This window comes from Anthonomus grandis, chromosome 6, assembly GCF_022605725.1.
Source record: "Anthonomus grandis grandis chromosome 6, icAntGran1.3, whole genome shotgun sequence".
NCBI lineage: Eukaryota > Metazoa > Arthropoda > Insecta > Coleoptera > Curculionidae > Anthonomus > Anthonomus grandis.
This window is the reverse complement of record NC_065551.1, coordinates 2114866-2127915: the sequence shown is the minus strand read 5'-3', so window position 1 is coordinate 2127915 and position 13050 is coordinate 2114866. Positions and strand designations below refer to the sequence as shown.

General features: G+C 32.7%; 1 protein-coding gene across 3 annotated transcripts in view; it reads left to right on the top strand.

The window, feature by feature from the left end:
- LOC126737176 (innexin inx2-like) overlaps positions 1-13050 on the top strand; it is a 54896-nt gene that overhangs the window by 20770 nt on the left and 21076 nt on the right. The window contains exon 4 of one of the 3 annotated variants that reach the window (XM_050441943.1): positions 6721-11429. The exons of 1 other annotated variant lie outside the window; for it this stretch is intronic. In XM_050441943.1, coding sequence (XP_050297900.1) covers positions 6721-7209 — 489 coding nt within the window. In that variant the 3' untranslated portion in view covers positions 7210-11429. Of the gene's footprint in view, positions 1-5584; positions 5675-6720; positions 11430-13050 lie in introns of those variants that run through there. One more of the 3 variants, XM_050441944.1, reaches the window with a different exon arrangement.

Below are 13050 nucleotides of genomic sequence, written 5' to 3'. Positions count from 1 at the left end.
AAAATAGATTTACATACTGATAATTATTATAAGGTTCAAATTTATTTTTAAATATTACATCTCACAATAATAAAATAATTATCTATTATTATTACATAAATTAAATTAAAAATCAAACATCGCATTTAAGCGAAGCAGGCCATGATCTACGAAGCTGAAAAAAAATGAAAGAAAACACCAAATTGTCAATCACGCTATTTTGACAGTTCCTGCCATTGACATCTAATTTAATGTTATGTTAAAAGTATTTTTACAACAAATCATGCCTTTTACGAATGAAGAAGCCTTTGATATGTTGAGAATTTATTTTCAATGTTTTGAAAATGCGGCGATTGCTTCTAGGCAGTATGCACTGCGTTATCCCCTCCGAAGACGGCATTCCAGAATGGTTTTTCGGCGTTTAGCCTTACGTTTAAGGCAACATGGCCAAGTGCAACCAACTTCAACTTTGAGAAGAAATCGTAGGGTAAGAAGAGAAGATAACATTATAAATGTGTTGGCTTATATTCATGCACACCCCCATATAAGCATAAGAGAGATCTCCAGAGATTTAAGAATATCCTATGGCTCAGTGCAAAAAATATTAATGGATTTTAAAATGCATCCGTATCACGTCGTGATTTATCAATTTTTAAATGAGACTGACTTTGAACGTAGGCTCGATTACTGCTACTGGCTTAGAGACTCCATTAGGGAAAACCGTCCTATTTTGTCACAAATATTGTGGACAGATGAAGCATCGTTTAGCAGTAATGGCAAGGTAAATCTTCATAACATGCATTACTGGTCGGACACTAATCCACACTGGTTACGTGAAGATTATCAGCAGGGTCAATGGAGCGTTAACGTCTGGTGCGGTATTATTAATGGTACTATTATCTGTCCGTACATATTTAATGGCAATCTAACCGGTGACATGTATTTGAACTTTTTATTAAACGATTTACCAGCACTCTTGGAAAATGTACCTTTAGAAGTAAGAAGAAACATGTGGCACAGATGTAAATAGCTCCGCAGTGCGGAGCTATTTACATCTGTGCATGTGGTTTCAACAAGACGGATGCCCGGAACATTATTCTCGAAATGTGCGAGATTTTATGAACAGGCATTTTCCTAACCGTTGGATTGGTAGAGGCAGTCTATTTTTCTGGCCACCACGGTCCCCCGATTTAACCTGCCTTGATTTTTATCTGTGGGGCCGAATAAAGGATTTAGTATATAAAACTCGACCAACTACTCGAGAAGACATGATTGCGAAGTCCGAATTCAAAATGCGATAAATAGTAAACCAAGAGCGGAAATTGAGTCAGCTGTCAACTCCACCCAGAAGAGATTAAACCAGTGCATTCAAAATAACGGACAACATTTTGAACATTTACGACAAAATTATTAATTTATTTTTAAGTTCTGTGTTCTTGTTTTTAGTGTTATTGCTCCTGCTGTTGTTGGACAGTTTTATTAAGAAAATTTTTTCTGAAAATTTTTTGTTTGAAATGATTGAATTTGATTGAATTTTTTTTTTCAAAAAAAATCAGGAGGTTCTTTTTCTTAGTAACCTATAAGAGATTACAAAACTGATTTTTATTTTGATAAAAAACAGTGGTGTGCCATTTTTTAATGTAATAAAATTATATTTTGATCAATATCAACGGTTTAAAAAACAGGTAGACAATAAATTATTTTCACTAAATTATAGAGAAATGTATCCTCTTTTAAAATATATAAAAATTAATATACCATTACATTTATTTTTTTTGAAAAAAACTCAGAAATGTGCTACTATTTGAGTTATCGCCATCTAGCGGCGACAGCAAAAGTCAAAAATTCAAAACCAAGCATTTTGTAGTGCAAATTATGCTCATTTATATGAGCCTAAGTCTGCTAAAATCGGTCAAAAGAAACGGGAGAAATCTTGGTTTATTTAAAAAAACAATTGAACTTGCCCCACCGCTTTATTTTGATAGATAGAATAAAACGTTTTAGACAAAAAATGTAGGGAAATGGTCAGTAAATATGAGAATGATATTACCGATATACTTTTATTAGACAAAATTCTATAAAAATCCCATTTTTCTACTTGGTGTTGGCTGTTACGCCCTCTAGCGGACGTTTGACAAACTCGAAAATAATTGTCAGCAATTTCTCTTGGCGACTTTTATCATGATTTTTTTTCTCAAATCTATACGACCAATATCTTATGAGATATGGCCGCTCGCTACCCTTAACTGATCACCCGGTACATTATAAAACAAAAATTAAAATTAAACAAACATACATGTAAGTAAATTGGATGCTGAGGTTAATTTTCAACAATAATCTAATTTGCTATTTATATTAAAAATAAAAATAAAAAGTTGATATTTTATGTATGTACACATAAAAAACAAAAAACCACATAGAAAAACTATTCAATGTTCTACGCTTAGGAACTTACAAGTATGCAACAAAACATAGAAATTAAAATAAATAAATAATAAAAAAAAATAAACACAAATAGGCAAAACATGACTACAATAATTATTAATAAAATTTCGAGTGAAAAACTGTTGCCTTAACACAAGACAAGAAACAACAATAAAATTGTATATACATAAGGCAATCTGCGATCTTTTTTAAAACAGAAAATATAAAATACTACACACAGACAATAACAGATGGAGACGAGTAAGGTACCATGACCTCAAACAATTTGGGTCTTATCAATAAAAATTTATTTGAAATTCCAAAATTACCAGGTACCATTGTTAAGTATTTTGCCTTTAAACGTATTTAAAACAAAATTATATTGTGCACTTAATCCCTGTATATCTTGTCGATGACTAATTGTGTCGTTTAAATAAATGTGAATCATCTCACTGATGTTACGTTTTAAAAAATGTTTCTCATAGTCTAAAATGCTGGCAGGTTGGAAATTAAAATTGTGACCAGTGGAAAAATAGTGTTCCTAATGCCGTTTTTTCTTTCTTGTCAATATTGATTGCCCTACAACCATACTCATGCTGATAAATTCTACCTCTTAAATGTTGCTTGGTAAGTCCCACATAACATTTCGGACAATTACAACATGGAATCTTATATACCACATTTGACCTTAATTCCAGTGGGGTTGGATCCTTCAGGCGGGAGAACAAAGAGTTGGAAGTTTTTAAATTGTAAAACACTAACTTATATTGTTGATTTTTTTCCCTTACATTTCTTTGAATTTGTTCCGAGAGTGATTCTATATAAGGAAACCTAAAATAGCTGATGGCCTCACTATCACTTGCTGACGCCTGACCCGCACATTTAGGAAATTATTAACTACCCTATTTATCATTTTGACCAAGGCTATTGGGTAATTATTATTTTTTAACATGCCTTTAATTTTTGTTACATTCACTGCATGAAACTGGGAACTATTTAAGTTATAGCACCTGTATAATAAATTTTTTATCGTTGCTATTTTGTGGGTCATGTAGCATGCGATGATAAATAGTTAACCACTCTACCCGAAGAAGTTGGTTTTACATACCAATCCGTTAGTAACGTATCGCCAGAATTAGGTTTGACTAACACATCAAGAAATGGTAAACATCTAATCAATGTTCTATCAAAGCCTCTCGTCAAGATAGGATCGTACGGTATTGCAACAAAAGTTTGCTTATTTTTATCTTTTTGAAATGTGTAAGAGTTTTTAAGATTAATTTCAAACCTATATCTTCTAATCAGCTTATCAATAATCTTACCGTCATTACCATTGACCCTAACAATTGTTTTAATGGTTGCTTTTTCTTTATGAAATCTGCTATTACTTAAACGAAATGAGACCAAACGATGTACCAAGAAATGCATGCTAGCCATTTTATGTTGAAAATAATGGTTAGAGCATGGTTGCACAGACTTATTAAGACTAGGGCCCACTCGAGCAAATCATAAACGTTTCGAAAAGGTTTTGATTTTTTGTTTTATTATTATTTAGTATTGAAAAAGTTTCTTTACATATATTGGTAGAACCAAATAAGCTGGCGCATTTCAGAGCGTTTATGCGCAACTCTTTGTATATATTTTTATCAATGCAGCCGTAAAAGTTCAGCAAGTCTCCTTCGTTGAATTTGTTGCGTAAATCTTGGTCGTTTTTAATGTCGATAATTTCTAACTGCATTGACTCTGGCGCATTTTCAACTGAAATTGTGAAAGGATTGCTGAATATGTCCAACAGAGGTTTCACTTTTTTAAACTCCGAAAATCTGTTTTGAAAAGATTGAATCAAAATATCTAGCTTTTCTACATAACTGAAATTAATCGCAGTTTTGTTGAATCGCATTTTTCAGCCATTTTCTTATAATTCGGAAAAAGATTCTAATTTCCAGAATTTAATTGTGATGTGAAAAGTGTCAGCTTGCATTGAAAGGATGATACATGAGCGAAGAGCTGGGATATCAGTTGATTTTTGCCTTGAAGCCGTGTGTTCAAGACATTCAAATGATTTGTAATGTCAACCAAAAAAGCCAAATCACACACACAATCAGGATTTTTAAGTTCCGGAACATCCCTTTGCTTTTCCGCCAGAAATATTCCAATATTTCCAATTTCTTCTATTAAATTTAGAAATCGTTCCAATGTCAATTCACGACTTAGCCACCTTACTTCTGTATAATACAGTAAATCTCCGTATTCGCTTTCGATGTCATCAAGGAATTGTTTGAATTGTCTGATTGAGTCCTCGTGATTTTATGAATTTTACGAGGGCTCTTGGTGTATAATGCAGTGAAACTGTATGAGATCTTCAGCGTTTATGTTTTTTTATTGCAGATGCTTTTTCAGCAAAGTAACTAGCCCAGAATTGACACCAATCATCGAAGGACCACCGTCAGTTGCAACTCCTGAATTTTGTCCCAAAAAGTCCAAATCAGTTTTTGAACACTCATCCAAAAGTACATTGAGTATATCAACTCCTTTGGTTTGACCTTTCAATGAACACCATTCCTAATAACTCTTCTAAGACTTCAAAATCTCGAGTAACACCTCGTATGAATATAAGAAGTTGAGCTGTGGAACTAATATCAGTGGATTCGTCGAGTGCTGATGAAAAAAATTCAATGATTCAATTTTTAATTAATTGTTCTGCAATATTACCTGACAAAGACATCATTCATTTTTGGATAGTCATACGATTCAGTTGAATTTTCTCAAACTTATTTGCTGCTTCTGGACACATTTTCTTAGTGGCAATTTCTAAGCATTCTTTTACAAAATCGCCATCATTGAAGGGGTGACTTCGCTTTGCTATCATTCGAGAAATTTCATAACTAACTTCTGTAGCTGTTTCTGAATCTTGAATGGGTTTTGTAAACATAGCTTGCTGACATAATAAGCTCCCGTTTTAAAGACAACATTTTTTGCTTTCTTAATTCGCCTGTAAACTTGGTAAAAGAAGGATGCTGCGTTTCATAGTGCCTTTTTACATTATATTCCTTTGCAATCGCAACAGAATTCTTCCAAATTAAACAAGCGACTTTGTTATTCGACCATACAAAAAAGTATTTCTCAGTCCAAATTTCTTGAAACTGCCGATTTTTATATTTAACCTCACGTTTTTTACTAGGTCCTGCCTTCTCCATGTTGCGTTCTAATTTTGGGAGGATTAATACAGCACCTTAAAACAATTACTACAGTACCTGCTTAAAATACCCATCCTTTTTTAATGTATCAAAAATAATTGATTAAATAGTATTCTTCAGAAATTTTAATATTTTAATACAGATTTTGTATCTGAAATAATGACGTAGTTATTACAATTAGAGAAATTCAGAAAAAAAAAGTAATTTATTTGTTTTATTTTAATATTTGGCCAACATTAAAGCTAAATTTGCTTTAATTTGGTTAAACAAGTAGAGAAACACTTATTAATAACAGAGTTTTACTGACAATTTCACAATTCAATTATACACAGCACTTGACGGGTTAACACTGCAACAGGAAATCTACGTTGATTGTGGATCAAAATATATGACACCGGCTAGTCGAGTTAAAATCTACACTAGAACTATTGCCTCTCCAAAACACTATTAAACTGCACTTATTCTCAGTCACTTACTTAATACTCTTAATACCGAACTGTCGGTCGCCGTGGTTAGCGTATCTTTTATACGGCGCATACGACTCTGGAAGTTTCGGGTATCTACCTACGCGAGCAATCGGGAATTCGGGACTATTGCTATCTCGCTTGCTCACATCGCGCTAGAAAATACTTGATTTCTCTACTATTTTGAACTTTATATAAAGGCAACCGGCAAGCGATGTTACTTGACTTAGCATTTTTGGGCGCGAGATTCACTACAACACAACTACTTTTCGAACAATTTTTTTTTGGTTTTATCTGGGATAGAATTCAATTTTTTTTTAATGTACGAGAGTATTATTTTTGCTGTCGGCGGGCCACCAGTATTCGACCGGCGGGCCGCGGTCTGTGCATCCATGGGTTAGAGTCACTAGTTATGTATTCAAAAGTATTTGTTTCTTTTGTCTAAAAATATCAAATTCTAACTTATTATTTTTGATGACAAGAGTATCTAAGAATGGAAGTTGATTATTTGTTTCGTGTTCAAAGGTAAATTTAATAGATGGAAAACAGTTATTGAGTTCTATACAATTATCAATATTGCATTTGCTTTTGTCGAACACGGCAAACACATCATCAATATATTCTTAACCAAACTGATTATGTATATATTTTTTTAGATCCTTCAAGTATTTTTTATGGATTGGTATTTAGGCGGAAAATTCGCAAGATATGGATATGAAGTGGCCACGAAACCGTGGCCAGTGGCGTACAACGCGGTTTTCCCAAAAAGGACTATGTGCATATATACAACATTTGGACCTTCTGGAGGAATTAATGTTATAGACGCACTCTGCGTCTTACCTTTAAACGTCCTCAATGAAAAATTTTTCCTTATTCTTTGGTACTGGATCATCTTTCTGTTTCCAGTGACCATAGGAGCGTTGATTTATAGGGCCGTAGTACTTACTACAAAACAGTTTAGGGCCATTTTACTGAAAGCTCAGATAAGACAACTGCCCACTTCAGAAGCAAATACGATTGCATATAATTTATCTTATGGGCAGTTTTTTATTTTGTATAATATTGGTAAAAATTTAAATCCGATGGTTTTTCATGAGCTGCTGGTTTGTATTGCGTCTAGGTGTAAATCGTATGTTCATTTGTGATTTTCATGAAAAAAAACTGTTTGTTCTTTACAATTATTAGAATATGCTCTGGATACTTTATGTGAAAAAAATTATCTACCTGTAGGTTAATTTTTTCATCTTTAGTGTCATATCTCAAGTTCTAAAGCCTCACTATGTGATAAGTGACAATACCTCAAATTGTGATAAAATAAGTGATAAGTTTATGTGATTAAGATTAGGTCTCAAAATATCCTTTCACTTTTCGTACAATGATCAATTATAATATATAAAAGCGGCCAATTAAGCTATGCTGTTCTGTTGTGCCAGTAAAAAACATGGTAAGTACATGGGTTTTTGAATTTTAAAAAATCGTAAAATAACGCTTTTGAAGACGAGGTCTTTGTAAAAATGTAATATTTCCTACACAAATACTTTGTCCTTTTTGATTGGTCACAAAATAAAGTCCATTAAGTGTATACAGGGTATGCAACGAAGAACTGCGATAAACAATTTTTCAAAAAGTAGGCTTTAGACATTTTTGAAAATTTGGCAACGTCGCACAGTGGGGCCAAATGTCCAAAAACTGGCATTAATTCTAGGGGTTCTTTAAGATGCCTTAATTATCAATAATTAAAGGATTTAAAAAAAAAACAGGTTTATAAATTTTATATAGCTTTTAAACATTTTTAATCGAATTAATTAAAGAAAAAATTTATATAAAAACATAAAACATAAAAATATTATTCTGCAATTATTACAGAAAAAAAAAACACAAAATCCAAATGATTTTATTCAGAACTATCATCCTTCACTATCGTTTATGGACCTATTAGATAACTGGATGTCTGGGGCCCTTACTAAGTCTAAAACTTCCTTCGGAAGATATCTTGAAATCTTTTTGGAAAGTTGCTTGTAGCTAGTCACAAGAGGATCCGAAGTTATAAGCATTCAATTAAAAACATCTTTATTAAACTCGCGAGATGTTTCAATATTAACATCAAAGCCACTTGATATTGTAATTAAAATCACATGCATTTTTTTTAGCTCTACGCCTACACCCGTTATCTGAGATGCAATATTTGCATTACCAAAAACCTTCATGATTTATTTCCATCATTACTGTTGCCAAAACCAGGCTTAGGTTTATCGACAATTAATCCTAAATTATTTCTAAATTCATTTCGAATACTTACTTTGTTTTTTGCCACAATTTCTTTATCTTCCTTTCTTACTTGCAATTTTTTACGGGTAGTTTGTATCCAATATGCAAGAGGCATTTAAACAATCTTATCCAGCAATGAAGCACTGATAACCCAAATTGTAATGTGGACGGATCATATCATGGTCTTCTGGACTTTTTGTTAAGATTTCGATAGAATATAGATCTTTAGAGCTAGCTCTGCATATGTAACAACGTTGAGTTGAAGTGTTGTGTTGAATCTCCAAATCTCTTTGATTTTTTGTACAGTGCAAAGCTATATTGCCATTGTTGCTGTCGAATTGACCATAAACCTAAGAGGTACAAGGAACACTATAAAAACGCTTGGATCATCGCATTTGTACCAACACATTTTTGTTTGTAGGATGTGTGACCGGAACTACGAGGGCGGGTCAATAAGTCCGTGACTTTTTGGATAAAAGACAGGTTTTTATATACAAAGAAAAATTTTATTTTTCAACATAGTGTCCTTTGAGTTCTATACACTTAGTCCAACGTTTCTTCAATTTTTTTATCCCTTCGGAAAAATATGATTTGTCGAGGTCATCAAAATAGGCATTTGTTTGAGAGATGATTTCGTCGTTGGAGTCAAATCTCTTCCCGCTGAGCCATTTCTTTAAGTTTGGAAATAGGAAATAGTCTCTAGGGGCTAAATCTGGAAAATAGGGCGGATGAGGAAGTAATTCGTAACCTAATTTATGGATTTTTGCCATGGAAACTGCACATGTGTAGACCCTTGCATTGTCCTGGTGGAAAATAACTTTTTTTTTTGGCCAAATATGGTCTTTTTTCTTTCAGTTCCTCATTGAATCTATCCAATAAGTTGGTATAATATTCTCCATTGATTGTTTTCACCTTTTGAAGATAGTCAATGTGGATTATACCGCGTGCATCCCAAAAAACGGTCGCCATGACTTTATTGGCTGACAAAGTCACCTTTGGCTTCTTGGGCGCCGATTCACCCCGAGAAATCCACTGTTTTGACTGCTGTTTGGTCTCTGGCGTGTTGTGGTGGATCCACGTTTCGTCCACGGTGACAAAACGACGCAAAAATTCGTCATGATCATTCAAAATTGAAACTACTGAACCATGTGAGATGCGTATGGCTTCCACAATCTCTCTCACTTTCAATCTCCGATCGGCTAAAACCATATCGTGAATTTTTTCGATTGTTTTGGATGTAGAGACCTTGACTGGGCGTCCAGAATATTCGGCATCTTTCGTGCTTGTACGGCCACATCGAAATTCAGTAAACCACTTCTTTACCATGGAAATGGATGGTGCAGAGTCCCCATAATATTTATCAAGCTTAGCCTTGGTTTGAGTGATGGTTTTTTTTCCGTAAAAAATAATGCTTAATGAGCACACGAAATTCACTTTTTTCCATTTTCTTCTCAAAACGAGTGGTAGTCTGCTATCAACAGCTGTCAAACGCAAACTAAATGACGCAGCTTGTAAAAATTTTGACAGGCGTCAACTGACAGTTCTCTGTTGACAGGAGCAGAGTTGCCATTTCCATTAAAGGGCGGGAAATTCAAAAAGTCACGGACTTATTGACCCGCCTTCGTACCATCACATCCCCACTTAGATAGTAAACGCATTTCTTGAGGTTTGACTTGCAGAATTACATCTTGCTGCAATTGCAGCAAAGGTTTAGAAGTATGGTTTAATAGATCTTGAACTGGTACTTCTGCAGATGTTGCTGTAACAGTTATGTTATTTGGGTAACAAGATTTCTTGACTGCTTGAACTGTTTTGTACGACGGGAATTTCTCTGGATCTTTTGCACGAATAACGTTACATTGGTGCCGTGTCCGTTTGGCTTCAACCATAGTCGAAAGAGCTTCTCTCCAGACATCTTAGGCCGAGGCGTTTATGCGATTAGAGCATTTCTGTAATCAAATTCGCGTGTAGGTGAGCGAGTAACTTCTACAATGACTTTGGCAGCATCTAGCCGTCCACATGACCTCAAATTAATTTTCATGACAAATCCAAGCTGACATGTTGACACATTTTTTCTAAAATTTTCAGTTTTTAGTCATTCGCTTCGGTTAGAGCAATTTTCAAAAGCTAGTTGTGGATGACCCGGCCGTTTTGCAGATATATTTTTATGCTGGGTGGAACCAATTAAAGTTTCTAGCCATTCTTTATTATTTTTAAGAAGTGGAGTTTCAATACGATGTGCCTAACTCCACTTTTCCTTAAGACGAAATGTAAATTGAAACAGAGTATGTTTAAGTTCGCCTATTTAGGACAATTAGTTAATTCTTTAAGATGGCCTTTTAAAAAATTAAATTGCTCAACAAGTTTTTCCAAGCCACAATTTTTCATTAACTTATATAGTTCCAATCTGGATATATATATATAAAAATGCAACTTTTTGATTTTTTCCAAACATTTCAAAATCGGAAAAAGATCAAATCGTTCTGAAAGCTGAACTAAATTGGTAAATAAATGTGCTACAATTTTCCCCATTTAAGCAATTTTCTATCTCTTATAGTTTCCAAGATACTCATACATGTATACCCAATTTGGGCTACACTGTATATATATATTATTTGAATTTGATCCTGTAAGAAAAACAAATATTTCAGAATAGATAGATCATTGCTTCAATCACATGTTTGTATGTATAACGTATTTTAAAAGTCGCAATTATTTTTAAAAGGGCAAACAGAGCAACGAGTGCTAATGAAGTTTAAAACTACATAAATTGTACTATCATCCTGCATAAAATCTTAATGTGGAACGGTGTGGAACTAGACTTTACATGCTTATTACATTAAATTAATTACTACAAATAGTATATACGCGATGGTAACTCATCCATTTTACAAATAATTTTAGGAGTACACACTGTGGAATATAGTAGTAACAAAATGTCTTATGCGAGAGGCCCGAGTTTTAAACACAAATTGCTCTTATCAAAAAGTAAAAATGTCTATATTGCTTTATCACTCACACAATGTATCGATGGCAAATACCCAAAAAAAGTATTGTCTGGAATGTTTATTCAATAAATAAGATAGATATATGGTGACCTGTATGTTTTTATTTTTTCAATTATTTCCGAGTATTGAGATATTTGCCCCACTGTGCGTCGATTGAGGATAAAGATCTAACTTTTAAAAAATATTTTCAGTATATAAAATATATAAACACCCTGTGTATTATAACGCCTGCGAACAATTCTAGATACATTTTATCCATTACATAAAATCTAAAATAAACACGGTCAGACTTACTATGCATAAAAGTTTTGCTGAAAATATTTTTGAAATTGAGATTTTGAGCCTTCTTTTCAACCGCAGTTCATAAACACCCCTGTATATCTTAAGTACATAATTATCGTTTTTTGATTAACTTTGCTAAGGATTTTTAAAATTCTATATTTTGTAACACTTTGGCGGACACTAATCGGACCCCATATACCCTGTACCCATTTAGAATTTTGGCTTTTATTTTGAACAGAATTATTTCAGACATATTTGAAATTAAAAGTTTAGTTATTATACCTATTTTGGTTAAGAATAATGTTATTTTTGTCGAAAAAAGAGTTTATAACCAAGTTATTTCAATACCAGAAGTCACATTTTTTTATTTTATAATTAAAAAATGTCCCTTACATTTAAATAATAATATTTTCTGATAAGTCTTTAAATTATTACAGGTAGGCATTTTTTCGTGCAATGCCTCTGTATATTTACATGCCCTTTAAAATTTAAATATACACACTCACACAAAATTAATCGATTTATTTTTTGGAAATTACTGGATGAAAGAAAAGTAATAAAACTGTTTGGTCTACTTGTTCAAATAATTTAAATATTGTCAGTTAGAATTTTAAGTTTTAGCGAGAATAATTCTCATATGGAAAGTAAATATAATTTATAATTTATATAATTAAATATATAATTAATATAATTTATAATTTTTATAAATATGACAATTTAATTGTCATTCTATAATAATTTTTTAGACCACAAGAAAAGTTATAATGCCAAGTTATAGGAGAGAAGGGGGTACATGCAACCAGTTGGCATAAAATTATCAATAAAGATATATTATATAAATCATTCAAACTAGATAAAAATCTTTTTTAAAAACACTGTAAATGATGAATATGCTCCCCAGGAGAGGCACATTCAACCTTATCTAAGGGTATATTCAACCAACCTGATTTTGAAGAGGGAATAAGATAAGAATATATATTATATTCTATATAGATCCTTCCAACCCAAAATAAGTTTAATATGCATTTTTTATAGAAAAAGATAACTGTAAAAAAATTAAAACATTAGTAAATATTATACAAATGAAGATTAACATTGAATGCAAGAAGACTGGCAGTTCAAGCAGTTTTCGCCGACTTTAGTTTTGGTAATTTTAAAACCACGTCATTACGCTCAACCACCGATTCGTCATCAACTGTTGGATAAAAGAAGGTGTAACTAGTTGGCTTTCGTCTGAAAAATTTTAATCTAAATTCATTTTTATGTATAATCTCCATTACTTTTCCTACGTAATATTTAATTTGTGCTTTTCTTGGAAATTTTACAAGTAAAATAAATCTGCTTCTATTTTGTCTTCAGACATTAAATAAGAGACCTCAGGTTCTTCCTCGCTAAAGTGATCACTGATGTCGTCTGATTTTAAACTTA